The sequence below is a fragment of the Mustela erminea genome, chromosome 10 (assembly GCF_009829155.1).
Source record: "Mustela erminea isolate mMusErm1 chromosome 10, mMusErm1.Pri, whole genome shotgun sequence".
Taxonomy (NCBI): Eukaryota; Metazoa; Chordata; class Mammalia; order Carnivora; family Mustelidae; genus Mustela; species Mustela erminea.
The window spans coordinates 64,073,407-64,087,562 of NC_045623.1; the positions used below are offsets into that span (position 1 = coordinate 64,073,407).

The 14,156-nt window shown below is 48.3% G+C and overlaps 1 protein-coding gene across 1 annotated transcript in view; it reads left to right on the forward strand.

Annotated features, from left to right (window-relative positions):
- Positions 1 to 4,352, forward strand: part of C8B (complement C8 beta chain) — a 42,741-nt gene extending 38,389 nt beyond the window's left edge. Inside the window, exons 12-13 of the mRNA XM_032303075.1 lie at positions 1,778 to 1,846; positions 4,042 to 4,352. Of these exons, the coding sequence (XP_032158966.1) occupies positions 1,778 to 1,846; positions 4,042 to 4,193 (221 nt within the window). The 3' untranslated portion in view covers positions 4,194 to 4,352. The remainder of the gene's footprint in view (positions 1 to 1,777; positions 1,847 to 4,041) is intronic.
- Positions 4,353 to 14,156: the final 9,804 nt, after the last annotated feature.

Genomic DNA, 14,156 nt, shown 5'->3' on the forward strand with positions numbered 1-14,156 from the left:
ATGGACTTGGGGCAATTCTCTGGGCCAAAGAAGAGGCCCTGGGCTCTGCACGTCCTGACCTACACATGGTGAGGAGATTGGGGATGGAGGGATGGAGGGAGTGACAGCAAGGATGGGTCACTTGAACTTGATCCCTAACTTTCGAAAGGGTCCATAGACAAAAGGAGGAGACCGATACAAAGCGAAAGTTAAGCAGGGCTTTATTTCGCGCCAAGCATCGAGAATCAAACTGACCCACCAGGGCCGTCTCTTGCAAAGAGGCGACCCCTCCCAGTCTCACAGACTAACTTTGAGTAAAGACCATGTGGTTGAGCCTGGCCACACACAGGTGGCCAATTGAATTACATACAATTCACCCCATGATAGTCATTTAATTCAGCCTATGACCTTGGCTGGAATCGGCGCCTTTGTAGGGCGCCGGATAGGCAGGGCTCACACTCCTTGGCAGGTAATAAGTGCGCTTTCCCTTGATTGGACGTTTCCACCTGGCCTGGCTCATCCTTGGCAGATAGGGAGGTAATAACTACGCTTTTACTGATTGGACGTTTCCACCTGGCCAGACACGTCCTTGTATGTGGGCTCTCTTATCAGGGGCTGGTCAGTCATATTTCACCAGTTCTGTTTCTAAGCGCTTTTCTCTTGGGGGGAAGGGGAAGGTTCAATCTAAGTTTACTGCATAAACAACAAAATGGCTCACTCTGGCTAAGTAGGGCCTTACACTTTAAGGGTCATATCTGGGGCCACTGCCATGGGCAGAGCAAATTTGCAGTTGGCTGAGGCGGGGGATCTTACACGCCTGCGGTGATGGCTGAGGAAAAATCCAGTCCAGCAGGAAGCCAAAATAAGGTATACAGAGCAACTGGGTACAGCAGATCCCCACCCAGCGGGGGAGCCGCCTGGAGTTAGGACAGAGCCAACTGAACAAAGGGGACACAGGAGAAGACTCACTCCCAACAGATTGAGGAGTATGTGTCTAGCTTCTTGGACAGGGTGGATGGAAGCAAGGCAGAGATAGTGAGAGCCTAAGGTTGGGAAGTTCTGCCATCAGAATGGGGACCCCCCCCAAGTGGGGAAGTGGTCAGCAAGAAGTGGGGTCAGCCCATCAGCTCAAGGTCTTGATCTAGAATTGCGGAAATCCCCATGCCTTTGTGTGAAATTTGAACCCAGAAATTGGAACCCACCTGAAGATGTGCACTGGTGTGAGGGAGACTATGAAGCCAGAGACTGGGGTGCTTCTGGGCCTGACTTAAGGTGATCCTATGAAGGGATTCTGTGGGACCCAGATGAGAGTAACTCCCAGGTGACAAGTTACAGGTTAGCATACGGAATAACTTCCAAAGGATCAGAATTGGCCAAAGGTAGGATGAGATTTCTAAGGACAGTGAGTTCCCCATCACTAGGAGTGTTCAAGCAGAGGCTGGACAATTAAATGCATGGGGGCGAAATTGAGCACCAATGACCAATGGCCCCAGTGACCTGTAATGTAGCTTCTAGCACTGGAAACTTACAAGGCTGGGTCAAATGTCGGCTCAGAGTAATTTTCCTCAGGAACGCTGTGTGAATCCTCATGATGGTAATAAATACCCTTCGTGAGCAAAAGGCCCTTAAGGAAGGAGTAAGTATTCTTGGCCCTGAACCTTTTTCTCTGAAAGCATTCAACTAAATGCTTACCCTATTTTAATCTAATGGCAGTGTCACCACTGTAATGAGGAGGGCTGAACTCGGGAGTTCTGTTTCACATGGTGTGAGTCACGTTCTCTCTGCATTGTCTTTCCAGAATCACGCTGTGAGTGCATCTGTCCTATTGGAGTCCATGGCACAGCCTGCGAGGTCACCCATGAGAAAGGTAAGCAAGGTCACCCATGAGAAAGGTAAGCAATCTTTGAGAATTGGTCAAAAAAGGGAAATCTGGGGAATTCCAGGGGATAATTCAAAAGGGCATAAAGAGCACTGGGGATGTCAGGTTTGGAGCTGGGTACTATGAAATTTCCATCCTGGCTCCTGATTTTATAATTCATTATTTTCACACCTAAAAGTGCTTTGTGTCATAGGACTATCAATGCATGGAATTTGCAGGTTATTTCTTTGAATCATTCTGGAATGCTTACCTTCCTTTTTTTTTTTTTTTTTTAACTGAACTCCTATTCAGCCCTCAAAATCCAGCACAGATGCCCCTTTTTTGTAGAAGTTCTAACTCTCCACCCCTGAGTAAAATTAGTTAATTCCTCCCATGCACTCCTTAGCACTTTAAACATATGCCTATGATAGCTCTTAGCATATTATATTTTGCATTGTGTCTGTCTGCCTCCCCTCTGTGTGTAAGCAGAGATCATGTTCCATTTATCTCTGTGTCCCTGTGGCCCAGCATAGTTGCTGTTCAGCAGTAGGGGCTGAATTAACAAACAAAAGACTAGGCTATTATTAAGATCCTTTCCAGCTCTCAAATTCTTTGGCCAGTTTATTATTTGAGTTCTCTACATGCTCTCAGCCCTGACTCCTCCTTCCCTTCCCTTCCTTTTCTTTTTGGTGATACCATTAAAAAAGGAAACGATGCATCCAGTAAAAACAATGTACTACTATGTATTGGGCACCTTGCTGAGTGCTCAGACTCAGTGTGGGTTCAAGTTTCACATCTGTCATTCAGTAACTGTGACCTTGAGCAACTTATGTGACTGCGTGGTGCCTCAGTTTCCTTATTTGTAAAACGGGGATGATGGAATTAACTACCTACTAGAGCTGTCTTGGGTTTCACCTGCAACCTCTATAAAGCCCTTGGGAGGAGGCCTAACACATTGTAAGGGCAAAATAACTGTTGGTTAGTTTGTTTCAGAGCAAAATGAATCATGTCACTTCGTATTTGACATACATTAGATCCTCTGGTCCTCACCATAACATCACAAAGTAGGTACTATCAATATCCCCATTTTACAGATGAAGAAACTGAGGTGCTTTGTAGGTCGCTAATGAACTTGCCCAGTGGTCACATGGTAAGAGCAAGACCACAGGTTCAGGTCCAGTGTGCCTGCCACAGCCTTTGCTCTTGACTCCTGCCTGCACTATTCCCCCCAGTGAAATGTGAGGATTGTTCTTACCCACCCCACCCCCTGCCACCACATTGCAAACAGGCCCCACGCAGTGCTATGCCCCCAGCAGGTAGTGCACAACCACAGGATTTCTCCTGGTTGGAGGAGACCCTGGACACCTCCTACTGGAACCTTCTCGTTTTATGAGTGGGCAGGCCCAGAAGTACTAAGCAATGCATGGGGAAGGATAACTGCCCATCAGAGACTCCGACAGACGCCTGATATATTGTGGTGGAGAGAATCAGTCACTTGTCAGTGTCATCAACAACTAAAAAAATCCTCAAGGGGAAGGCAAATATCGGGAAGGGGAGAGTGCCGTGTCTGCTATTACTTCATATAACACACGATGCTCGCCGATCACAGAGCTCCTAGTTTATACATTGACAAGAAGCAAACCACCCAGCATCCTGTCACTAAGAAGTGACTAAGCTGAGAGCCAGTCATGCAACAGACGTTTACCAAGGCCTCCTATGTGCCAGCTTAGGTGTGAGGGTTCAGTGGTGAGCAAGTCAGGTAAAGAACCCACCGTCATCGAGACTGCTGTTCAGCAAGAAAAGACCTACGTCATTTGAATTGTCCCAGAAACACATTTAAAGTTTTAGTTGTAACTGCTATAAAATGGCCAGCGAGAGCTTAACATACGAAGAATTGGTGGGGAGTTAGAGGTCAGGGCAGTTTCCCTGCAGAAACAACCCTCTACCTGAGAGCTGAAGGCCGAATGCGATTGACCAGATGAATAGAGGAGGAAAGAGTATTCTGGACCAGGGAAACAACATCTGCAAAGGCCCTGTGGCAGAAGGGAGTGTGGCAAGTACCATGGTGTGCAAGAAAGACAGCTCACTGAAGGGAGGATTTGAGAGCTGACTCCCAAAGCCTTGTGGCTTCTACCCCCTACCCCTCCATAGGGCACCAGGTCTAACAAGGGCTAATCAGTGTTCACTGACCTTCTTTCTTCTAGATGTCCCCATTGATGGGAGGTGGAATTGCTGGTCAGACTGGTCTCCATGTTCTGGAGGACATAAAACAAGACAAAGGCAGTGCAACAATCCACCTCCTCAAAATGGAGGCAACCCCTGTGTGGGCCATGCTTCAGAAACACTTAAATGTTAACGAAGAAGTGCTTCTTCCTACCGTGGGCTGCCCCCTGTGAGAGCTCTGAGCCCTTAGGAACTCAGGCCCAGTTACCTCCTACCCACTCCCACCGGGGGCCAGCCCAAGGGTAGAGGGCGGTGCCATTCAGGGGGATTAAAATAAAAATGTTATTTGCAAGACATACATGGATTGAACTAAGAGTGAGTTAACCATGAACCACAGGTTCCTTAAGGGCGTAAGAATCTCGGTCATGCTCTCTTTACTCATCTGTCTACCTTTGTTCCATTCACGTGCACTTACCAGCTAGGAACCGTGTTAGGAGCTGTTCCCATGGAAGTCCTTCCGTCTAGCACAACTGGCAGAGAGTAGGTGACCAGTAATGAATCAGTGACTAGATATGAAGTTGTTCTTCCCTTAAGGACTCCATGGACTCATGCGGTGACAATGGCGGTGAATATGTATTGAATGAGGACAGCGTCCACAACGGTGCTCAGTGTGTTCATTCAATCCAGCCTCGTGATGACCGTACAAGGCCAATGCAGATCAGGCCCATCCAACAGCCTCGGGAGCTGGGGTTTAGAGCAGTTACGTGGCTAGTCCAGGGCTGCGCAGTTAGGAAGTGACGAGCTGGGCTGCAGACTGGGCGCTTGGGCTCCAGGGAGTTAGACTTTTACTGTCGTGTTGTCTTCCCCTCGGTAGTTGGGCATTTACTGACGAAGAATTTTTTAGGAACTAAAATGTAGAAGAACGTTGGTTGTGTGTGTGTGGTATTGACAGCCTCTACCACTGCATCCTGAGGACAATGGATCCTGGTTCCTCCACTCCCTTGGAGGCTGAGCAAAGGAAAGGTGAGGTTATGCATGTCAGAAGCAGGAGTTGTGGAGCAGAGCTGAATGATTGTGACATGAGTAGGTACCCAGAGAAGGTCCTGAGCTGGAGAAAAGAGCAAGGGAAATTAATCACTGAATGAGAGACAGAAGGAGGGAAGGAGGAAGGAGGAAAGGAAGATGTAGTAGCTGGAAGAGGAAACATACCAAGGTGAAGTTCAACTTGATGGCTCCAGGCCAATGTGCAATACATACCTTCCCCTACCTCTGTACGTTGTTCCACTTTGTTCCCTCCTGGTTTTGTCCACATCCCATCTGGGTGAGGGGGCTGCTTGAGGAGGGAGAAAAAGAGGGCACTTAGTTGATCTTTGGTTACCAAAATCCAAAATGTTTTGATTTTTTAGATTGAGTTGAGTGATCCTTCAGACTTTAGGGCTCTCATTCATCCCATCACCTCGAAACAGCCCATCGGATTTTGTTTGCTCTTGGATGCTCCCCCATCTGGTTGCAGAACTTCATGTGAATTTGTTGAAATCAAACTGAGGGTGGGGGAGGGGGAAAGTGGTTGAAGGTAAACCGGTTTTGTTCATTTTCAACCAATTTGTTCTCCGCCGCATCAACGGTGTCCGTTTGCCTCTGGGCTAGGTGCTGGGGCCTGAGACCTTCACACGTCCACCACGCCATGGCATGGGTCACCGCCACCTGCCAGTGTGGCCCGCCCAGCCATCTGGGATGGAGTCAACAGAACCACCCTGGGAAGAAAACGGTTCAGACGGCTGGGGGTTGGGGCAGCAAATGCGCTGGTTCTCAGGCTGCCCTCGCCAGTCCCCATGGCCCTCCCGCTGAGCCGCGGGGCCAGGGGGCCCTTGTTTGCCCTGATATTATTGCTTTGCCGTCTGCTGTTATTTCAACAGGCTAATCCAATAATGTTTTATCTCTTTCATTATACCGAAGCCGTATAATTTTCTTGAGTTATCATCTATCTTCTTTTAAGGTTCCCCAGAGACGGGGAAGAGTGGTTCTGTCTTGGGTTGATGGGAGGCTCCCAGGAAGCCTGCACGGGCACGTCGAAGCCAGCGCCGCCAAATTAAATTCCGAATCTCAATCACAGCCACCGCTTCTAATGGGAAATTTAAGTTGATTATGGAGATGACAGCCCAGGTTCACGTTTATTGCATTTAGCAGAAATTGTTTATCCTATTAAATACGGTCTTGAAGGAGAAACAATTGAGTTTCGGAGCCCTAGTGAATACCCAGGTGAGGCCCAGGTACTGCTAAACTGTGTAATAATTATATTCTTATTTGTGGGCTGAACTTCCCCTCGTGGCTCTTTTTGCAAACAAACCCATTTAGGAGGAGGCTGAAACACGGCGTTAAGAATTAAGCAAGATAAATGCAGGCTGGGGTTTTGGCACATCTCGGCGCCCGTAGCTCGCAGTGGCGTGTCTGGGAGGGGACTGCGGGGTCCGTGGGGTACAGTCCAGGCAGGGTAGTTTGGCAATGGTCCTGGAGGCTTGAACACAGCACAAGATACCTGCATGAGGGAGGGTTTTGCCTCTAAGAGCGTGAATCTCTGAAATGCCGTGGGCTCCACCATGTGTTTGATGGGAGGGGAGGGGGTCTCTCCCTCTCTGTTCCTCCCTGCATGACCTTGGGCTAATCACATAACCTCTCCAGGAATAATAATTATTATAATGATTTTAACAGTAGTAATAATAATAACAGCTGCCAATTAGCGAGCTCGGTCTATGGAGTCTTTCAACCGAAATGAGCTCAGTTTTTTATCTGAATAGGACGGGGGAGAGAGATTCATACAGTCATGGGGTGACTCGTGGAGAAAGCTCCACGGGGAAACACGGTCCTTCCTGCGAATGGGCTCACTGTGCAAATCAAGGTGGGATGCCAAGGCTGGGGGAAACCACCCCTGCTGGCCCAGAATCCAGAGGAAAATGCCATCTTTGTTTTAAAGAAGAGAACTTTGGCCTGTTCCCAGGCGCTGATTTGAAAAGCTCTCAGGAAAAGAGTGGGCCTGCAGCAGAAAGCCCTTGGGACACCAGCCAGGTCTCCCTGGGGACCTTCTGATTAGTGTCTTGATAGAGAAATATTTTGTTTTACAGACTGAAGATGTCCTTAATGACATTATGTCTACTTGCCGGCGTCTCTGGGCTCTGAGGACATTGTGTTATAATTTACTCATTTACCATCTCCTCTTCCGTCTCACGTATCATGTCCTGGAGAAAGGCTAGTGTCTACTGCACTTTTATGTCTCAAGAACCCAGCGTCCTGTTTGGCACAGCGAGCGACAGCAAATAATTATTGCATGAATTCATGACCTAACAAAAAGGAACGTGAGAGGGCTAAGGGCAGAACCTTTGCAGACCGGTGAGAAACTCGAGTGAATTAGTAGCACATGATGGTAGTGCCATGAAATCTGGGGTACAGCAACCCTGAGTAAGAGGGACAACGCCCATAGCAGGGGAGCTGGGGGAGGCACCTTCAGCCAGCTTTGAGGGTAGCATAATGAGCATGAGTGAAAGGAAAGAGAGAGAAAAACAACCAGTGTCAGGGGGCGGGGGGGCTGATGGTACTTGGGGAGGGGTGTTGGGGACACCCCCTAGGGACCACCAGAATTCCTCAGAGAAACATTACAGAGGAAGAGAGCAGGAAACTCTGCAACCATTGGTGGGGGGAAACTGAGAAGCACGTTTACAAATGGACGCCCACAGCAAGGCCCCAGAGGATTAAGGGCCAGCCCAGTCTGTGGCAGAGGTAGGAAAGGAACAAAGAAGAACCCCTTTCCCCCTCAAATGTTGTCTCCTGGCATTCTGCTTCCGCCTTCTGTTTTCATCTGCTGGTTCACTCGAAACCTGGAATGCCCACCTCAGAGCGCAGCCCCTGGAATAGTACACTGTAAGCCTTGGAGATTCCCTCTTCATTGAAGGCCGCCACCAGGAAATCAGATTTTTTTTTTTTTTTGTACAGCGTTTTCCTCTTGGAGTTCTCTTTCTTGAACGGCAGGCCAGATTCCATGCTGAGGTAATCAGAAATGTAGGGTTTACTGAGCCATCCAGGGAACATCACAGCCTCCTGGGCTGACCTGGAAACCTGGATGAAGAGAAGCCAAGGGGCGGGTTCTTAGGAGCAGGTGCTTTGGGGCCACGGGCCTGTGTGTGCGACGTTGTCTGGCTTTGTGGCTTGTTAGCTTTGTGGCTTTATGCAGGCGCCGTACCCATCTGTGCCTTTATTTCTCCATCTGTAAGAGGGGGGATGGTTACAGTAGTGACCTCCTGGGTTTGGGGAGCACACCAGAGCCGATTCACCGATGTGGTTTCTGGGGATTCTCAAAACATCAACAAGAACAGTGGTTTGCCGGTTTGTTTGCCGGTTTGTTTTGAAAAGTCACTTAAGACTACTTTAAAAACATTTCAGTGCTCAACCCGCTATAACCATGAGAACAAAAAAGACATAAAATAGCTGAGCTCCTAGGAGATGTCTTCATAAAGGACACGGAAGGCTTTTCTAGCCCCAGCTCTGGGTTATTAAGGGAAAATGTAACAGCATAATAACTAATATTTGCAGAGGGCATTACCAGCTACAAAGAACTTCCACACACCTAATCCGGCTTAATCCTCTCAATGGCTACAAGAGGAAGGGTTTATTATCTGCCTTTGACAGGTGATGAGAAGACGCCTGGGACAGACCGCGCCATTTGCCCAAGACCACACAACAGGAAAGGGGCAGCCCTGCCTCAGTCCCTCAGACCCTAGTGTCCGGCTACAGCAGAAGCAGATCCAGCAGGATCATACAGCCGGTGCCTGCTCACCTGCCCCCTTGCGTAGAAGAAGCAGAGGGAGGGCCCCAGTCTTACATCTCTGCAGCAGGGAGGCCAAGCTGTTTCAAAGGACTTGCAGGCAGACGGATAGAGGTGTAGGACCCAAGGCCACCACTTCCTAGCAGAGTGGTCTTGATCAAGCCATGGATCCCCTTTGTGCCTCGGTATCCCCATCAGAATACGGGGCCAGTCGTCCTCGCGGCACAGTGTGATGACTGAATGACATGACAGACGCAGACGGACGGCTGTCACCCCAAGGGCCTGGCACGCGGCGGCTGCTCGACTGCCTTTCCACTCTTGGGTGCTGAACGATCCAACCCTCTCTACCATCTGCCTCTTCTCACCCGGCCTAGCATCTGTCTCTTTCGGGGCATGTAGATTGCCTTGTACAGAAAGGAGAAGGGGAAGAAACGGGGATTGTATTTACAGTGGGAAATCCTTGGAGGATTGTCAGAGGGAGGCCAGTGTCTGGCGTGACATTCACCTCTGTGCGGGAGACCGCCCCGGAGCCCGGGCGCTGCCATTATCGGCGGCGGCGCCCACCAGTTATCTCGCGTCTCCACCTTGCAACCCCAGGTGTTCCTTCATCCATCACCCGCCCTCGTCCCGGGTCCACTCCCCCTTCCCCCTGCCACCTCCTGCCTGACGGGCCTCCTTGTGAATAAGCCGGTTTGTTCATATCCTGAAAACTATCTGATTCTGGCCCCTTTTACCCCAAACACCATCCATCCATCAACCGCTCGCTCTTGCTTGGTTAGGAAAATGGGAATGGGGGAGGGAAGCAAATAATACAACTTCTTAGCGGCTATCTCTAAGGAAATAGAATGGATAGATAGATCCATCCGACGTGTATCCTGGCACTGGACAGCCAAGTCCATTTGTTACAAACTGGTTAGGCAGGAGGATTTATCTTACATTTTAAGTGCTAATATAGAAGGGAAACAGTTTCCTTTATCTCTCCCAGGAGAGTTGGTGGGGGGGGGGACCCCTGAGGCCACTGATGCAGAATTTTTAACTCGATTTGATGGGCTTTCCTTCACAAATGTAGAAAAGGGTCTCTCTCTCTCTCTCTCTCCTAAGTTTACACAGCCTCTTGGAAGGGGGTGGGCTGTCCTCTGATGCATCAGGAAGACTGCAGGATTGGGAAGTCCTGTGAAAATATCTTCCTGTGAAAATATCTTCCGTGGGGTTCTCTCTCACAAATCCCTGACCCTGCATGCTAAGGCCGCTTCAGACACTTTGTTTCTAGCATGGAGGGAGGGACCCAGAGAGAGAACAGCAGCCGACAAACTTTTACCAGGAAGCTCCTATGTGCTGGGTGTTCTGCTAGGTATTGGGGCTCCAAACATGAGGACAAGTTTCCGTCTGCTCTGCAAAAGTCACTAGGTGTGGGAGACAGACAAGTAAGCTACGGTAGTAGACTAGAAAGTGCTAGAATACAGAGCCATATGAAGGAGTGGCGCCTGACGAAGTATGGGCTAACCAGAGGGGTCAAGGTTGACACCTAACCTCTCGCCTAAAGATTACTGGCAAAGAGCTAAGAGAAGAGGAAACAGGCGGGCAGGGCCCTCCTGGGCAGTATGTGCAAAGGCCTGGCGGGGACAAAAAGCCTGACCTATTTGAGGAACTAAACTCGAAATCGTTCATTCAACAAATATTTTTTGACCCTCTATAAGGCACTGGGGATCCAGCCATGAAAAAATTTGCATAGTAACAGGGGGAGGCACACCTAGAAAAATAGAAGAATAAACAAATCTATAATCTCAGTGCTAAGTGCCATACAAGAAAACTAAGTGGGAGTAAAGCCCTTGGAGGGGTAATATTTGAGCAGAGACTTGACTGAAACCAGAGTATGAGTCTTGGATGAGCTCATCTAGAAGATGAGCATTTCAGGCAGAGCGTTCTGTAGATGCAAAGGTCCTGAGGCTTGATATGTGTGAGGAACCACAAACAGCCTTTCTTGGTTAGAGCAACACGATTGAGGGAAGGAATGAACAGAAGGAAATGGAAGTCGGAGAGCCAAAGGTAGACACACAGGGCTTTGTACATCCTGCAAGGGCAATAGATTTTTAGTTCGAGTGCCTCATAGAACCTAAAAAAGAAGCTGAAGTTGGAGTGGCACATTGGCATCCAATTCTAGAGAACCTTGTGAATCCAATTAAAAACCTTGGGTTTACTAATAATGGCTGTGGGGTGTTGAACCACCAGGAGAACCTGAGGTGAGCAGGAAAGTGGCATCTACAGAAGTTTCCCCAGTTCCAAGCACCAGCTGCCCTTAGGAACGTCTTGGGGACCAGACCAAAGGTCTGAACTCAGCAGTTCCCAGCCTGAGAAGGACCAGCACTCAAACCCAGGAGCCGAGCAGTGAATCACCACCCACACCACCTGACCCCATGCTGCTTCCTCTGCGGTGTCCCGCCCCTTCTCCGCCTTTCCTTCTTTATCTAACTCCCACTCATTTCCTAGACGCCAGTCCATCCTCTCCTCTGGGCTGCTCTCCCTGCTCCCCACGCTGGGGTAGCCACCCTCCTGGGGTAGCCACCCTCCGGGGCTCCTGCTGGCATGGGATCCCTTGTCATCCCTGGCCCCCACACTCTCATAGGGTCAGAACCACGTCTGACTCCTCTCTGTGTCTCTGGCACCTGGCACAGGAGCTCCCCAAGGGGCTTTGCCCATTTCCCAAGTGAAGGGGAAGCAGTCCCCATGGCCTTTGTGGAAGAGAGGTGTCCTTCCACTAATCCACATCAGAGCCCCTTCCTGTCACGACCCCCAAGAGCTTCGTTCTGCCATCTCTCATTTCTGCAGCATGGGTTTTGAAGCCTGCCCTTTCTCTGTGTCCATTCTCTTCACCCTAAAGGGAAATAGAGTTCAGAAGAGATTCATTGAGTGAACTCTTTAGATCTTCCTCTATCTCAAAGAAGAAAAAAAGCAAAAAAGCCTCTTCTTACTGCTTTCCCTTCTATCGTTAATTTACTTTCCGAAAGACACCTTGTCAAGCTGAAGATTCTATCTTTAAGCCGTGTTTTTACACCCACTACCTACAAAGCCTTAGATGATAGGTCTCCCGAAAGGACCTGAGGGAGAATATGTTTGACGAGCTTCATGCCTTTGCTTGGCAAGAGAGCCAGGCGTACTCGAAGAAGGAAGGGCACACTGATCTGGAGAAGGGTTGCTGCTTCTGAAACTGTCCCTGCCACTGTATTGTGATTTCGGAAACTGCTGGGGAGGCAGCATCGTTGGAGGAGCGGGGCAGATGCTGGCGTTGGTTCCCTGGCTCTGGCGACAGGAAGACAACGGCATGGCTCGGGTGGTGGTTGGGGCTTACAGGTGATCCAATCAGTAGCTTAACCCCAAAATTCTCATCTCCCTCCTAGATGACTAGCTTTTTTTTTTTTTAATTTTAATTTCTTTTCAGCGTAACAGTATTCATTTTTTTAAATATTTTATTTATTTATTTTACAGAGAGAGAGAGAGAGAGAGATCACAAGTAGGCAGAGAGGCAGGCAGAGAGAGGGGGGAAGCAGGCTCCCTGCTGAGCAGAGAGCCCCATGTGGGGCTCGATCCCAGGACCCTGAGACCACAACCGGAGCCAAAGGCAGCAGCTTAACCAACTGAGCCACCCAGGCATCCCTTCTTCTTGTTTTATTGAAGTATAGTTGATAACAGCTTTAAAGCTCCCAATATCTGGCTTGTACTTACAGACATTTAGACTTCATAGGTCTGGGGTACAGCCTCTGGACATCAAGGTTTTTTAAAACTCCCCACCCAGGGGCACCTGGGTGGCTCAGTGGGTTAAGCCGCTGCCTTTGGCTCAGGTCACGATCTCAGGGTCCTGGGATTAGGCCCTGCATCGGGCTTTCTGCTCAGCAGGGAGTCTGCTCCCCCGACCACCTGCCTGCCTCTCTGCCTACTTATGATCTGTCTGCCAAATAAATAAAATCTTAAAAAAAATTAAAATATAAATAAATAAATAAATAAATAAATAAATCTCCCGCCCAATTCTACTGTGCAGGTGAGTTTGAGAACTACTGCTTTCATGAAGACTGAGCTTGAATGTCCTCTGTAAATTGCACACTCGACCTCCTCCAGTTACTAGCATGTAACTACCACTCCCTAGTGAATAATGAATGGAAATTAATTACATATGTAAATTAACTTTTAAAGAAAAAGCAAATTAATGACAGAATGAGAAGGAGTAAAGGAGTCTTCTTTCAGATGGAAGATCTAATGAGTTCAGAAATGAAACTTACAAACTCTGTTTTAATTAATAATAGTTACAATAGTAATAATAAGAGTGATGCTAATAATTCCACGTGCCACAGGCACTGTGCTGTTTTATATGACATATTTACTTTCACCTTCTTCCCCACTCTCCATTCTTAACACATACACCTGCACGTCCCCCCTCCAAGGTTCTTTCTCACCTTCAAATTTTGTTACGTGCTGAATTTCTGTCTTAAAGGCCTCCTCCTTCTTTGCCTAGTTTAAAAACCTTCAAGGTCCAGATCAAGCCCCATTCCATATATAAAATGCACACACCCAAGGAAAGTAAATCTCTCTCCCACCTGGCCTCCTTTGACACTTATTTTGGCATTAACTCAGCAATTAATTCCCTGTGTCCCTAAAACCCCTTCTTGTTGTTTCATATCTTTATGTCTTATGATTACTATAAAAAGACTGAGGATCCTGGGAAGACAGGGAACACCAATATATATCAATCAACAGGTTTTGTTTGTTTTTTGTTTTGTTTTGTTTTGTTTTTTTGTCTCTACTGGAAATGCAGAGTCCACCACCAAGGAGCTCTCAACCTATAGGAGAAACTTAGAGGTAAACAGAAACGTCAGTGAAACACAACTCATTCTCTATTTGAGGCATGACTGGAGTGCTGTGGGAATACCAAGGCAGGCTGGTGCTACTGGCTTTCCCATAGGTGACAGGGAAAGTACACTGATCAGCATTGGTTGGCCCTTCTGGATCCTGCTCCAGTCTCTGGATTTGACCCATTTGGACCGCATGTCTGAACTGACTCTTGAGTTCAGCCCCTCACTTCATCCTAAGGTCGCTTGTTAGGTCCCTCCCAATTCAAGGCGCAGGGCTGGCCTCTCCAGATACAGCGCTACAGCAAACAAAGCTGATCACTCATAATTACCGTCCCAGGGGAGAAAAGTCATAAATAGTAACAGGGCATAATGGCAGTTGGTAAAGAATTATTAAGTGTGAAAAAATGCAATGAAGGAAGAGGGTAGTGTGCCCTGAGATGATAGCTGAGGGAAATCTGTTATTTGTGGTAAGAACTTAACCAAGAGAGATTAAGTGAGGGAA